We start from the raw sequence: 2,187 nt of genomic DNA, 5'->3' as shown, positions 1-2,187 counted from the left end.
CTGCTCACCTCTGTCTTCCCGGCCCTTCCTGAAGCAGATGAAGACGTAGTTCACTTTCATCTTCTCCTCAGCAAACTCTAGCAGTGCTAATAATCTGCAGAAACAGTACTGCTCAGGTCCGCTACCACCTCAAATGTCCTCCCCAGCCCACCCTTAAAAGGACCATCTGAGCCTAAAGCCCACAAAATTAATATAGAATCTCCAAAGAAAGTTTCCCATTTGAAGATCTCAACCTAGAGCCCTACACGAAGAGAAAAATAAGTCACAGACCCTGGGAGCAGAGGGGAGGGGCTTCTGTCTTCCTATAATGTTCGAGTTCTTCATCTGATAGTAATACTGACTTAAAGTAATGCAAACCACAAGAGAATGTGGGACCTTTAATAGAGCCCAGTTTGTTGTGGTCATTACACTGACAGGAATACTCTGAGCCCAGTTTCCTCAATAAACTTGAAGCCAGGTTTGGTGGCTCACACCTTTAATCTCAGCACTCTGGAGACAGAGGCAGTGGCTCTCTGTGTCTGGTCTACACAGTTCCAAGACAATCAGGACGATAAGGTAAAAGCCTGTCTCAAAAGAATAGAAACTGGGGTCAGTCAAGAGAATGTCCTGGGACTGCTTTTTACACCAGTTACTTCAAGAACAATGCCTAATCCAATAAAATTCCACCATTCTACCTGTATTCGCTGGTCTTTGGAATTGCACCTTTCTTTGTATGGAGGATCAAGGAGACATCTTCTGGGAATCTGATAAACTGGTGGGTGACTGGCTAATATGCTAACAATTTGCTTTATAGCCTAGAGCAGGCCTGATTTTCTAGCTAAAAATAACTTACAACAAAACATCTACTAGCTCAAAGGGAGAAGGTATAGACTCCCCTATAAAGCTGCTATCCCAAACAGACATTCTCTTCATTGTTTCCTTACCCTTCTTTGCTCCCATCAGCTAATAATCCATCTGGGATTTCTACAAACAGGCTCTGGCTAGACAGGACTGCATCCCAGGAAGAGACCTTCACCTCGGTGACCTCATACTGGAAGTGGACGATGTGAGGTTTTCCATCGTTCACAGGGAGGTCCTGGGTTACAGTGAGCTTCTCGTCCTGGGAGGGAAAAGTTAGGGCAGAGGACAGGATCTCTACTACTGGCCACATCCTATGCTCCCTAAACCAAGGGTGCTGTATCCCTTGGACCATTCTCAGGGCACCGTGAATCAGGATCATTTCAGAAATCCAGACCTCTAGGTCAGTCAGTTATAGCCATTTCTAAGAACAGCTGCTGCTGATAAAGGCCAGAATGACATGGAAAAGGAAATCTTTACTAAGACTAAACCAAGTGCTGAGTACTATGCAAAGTAATATTCATGTACTAATATCTCTACCTTAAATATGAACTAACAAGGCAAGAGCAATTTAGCAACTGGCCCATGGTTCCTGCAGTAATAAGTGCAAAGTTGAAATTAAAACCTAGGTATTCCTAACCTGACAATTTGTCAGAGCTGTACCTTCTCTAGGAGAAAAATAATAAAAACATGAAGTTCTAGTATTGCTACACTGGAGACTGGAGCGGGAGGATTATGAGTTAAAGGCCAGCCTAGACTACATAAGGCATTTTGTTTTTGAGACAGTATCTCACTATATAGCCCTGACTGGCCTGGAACTCCTAGAGATCCACATGCCTTTGCTCCAAAGTGTTGGACTTAAAGGCTTAAGCTACCATGTGTGGCCTGAGGTCTTGCCTTTAAGTAAAAGATAGCTGGGCATGAAATATACACCTGTGATCCCAGCACTCAAGTCCTTATGCACAGAATTCTGATGCCCTGCTAACTTTCCATTCCTAATCTAAGAAGCTGAACTGGGTCCTGGGCCTCAATCACCATTAGATTAAAAGGCAACAAACAGTACTAATGATTCTCCCTCTAGGATTCCAATAAAGCATACACAGCTTCAATTTTAAAATATTATCAGTTCCCATTTTTCCCTCAGCCATCCTACTACTTCTGCCTAAAGAACACTAAGGAAAAATTAAGCATTTGAGCAGTTGCTCTGTGGGATCTGGGAGACTCCACCCAAGCTTCTATACCAAGGTCATCCTTACCTTATATATTAGAGCTGAGAGAGAAGGATCCCTGCCGCCCCCTCGCCCACCGGGGATCTTCGACAGTGGGTGAGGGGCATCAGGAGCACCACAG

General features: G+C 44.2%; 1 protein-coding gene across 1 annotated transcript in view; it reads right to left on the bottom strand.

The window, feature by feature from the left end:
• Positions 1-2,183, bottom strand: part of Oaz2 (ornithine decarboxylase antizyme 2) — a gene marked incomplete at its 5' end in the record, with an annotated part of 7,342 nt that extends 5,159 nt beyond the window's left edge. The window contains 3 exons of the mRNA XM_021207808.1: positions 9-94; positions 924-1,099; positions 2,094-2,183. Coding sequence (XP_021063467.1) covers positions 9-94; positions 924-1,099; positions 2,094-2,183 — 352 coding nt within the window. The remainder of the gene's footprint in view (positions 1-8; positions 95-923; positions 1,100-2,093) is intronic.
• Positions 2,184-2,187: the final 4 nt, after the last annotated feature.

Source organism: Mus pahari, chromosome 10, assembly GCF_900095145.1.
Source record: "Mus pahari chromosome 10, PAHARI_EIJ_v1.1, whole genome shotgun sequence".
NCBI classification, from domain to species: Eukaryota; Metazoa; Chordata; class Mammalia; order Rodentia; family Muridae; genus Mus; species Mus pahari.
This window is presented reverse-complemented; position numbering and strand designations above follow the sequence as displayed.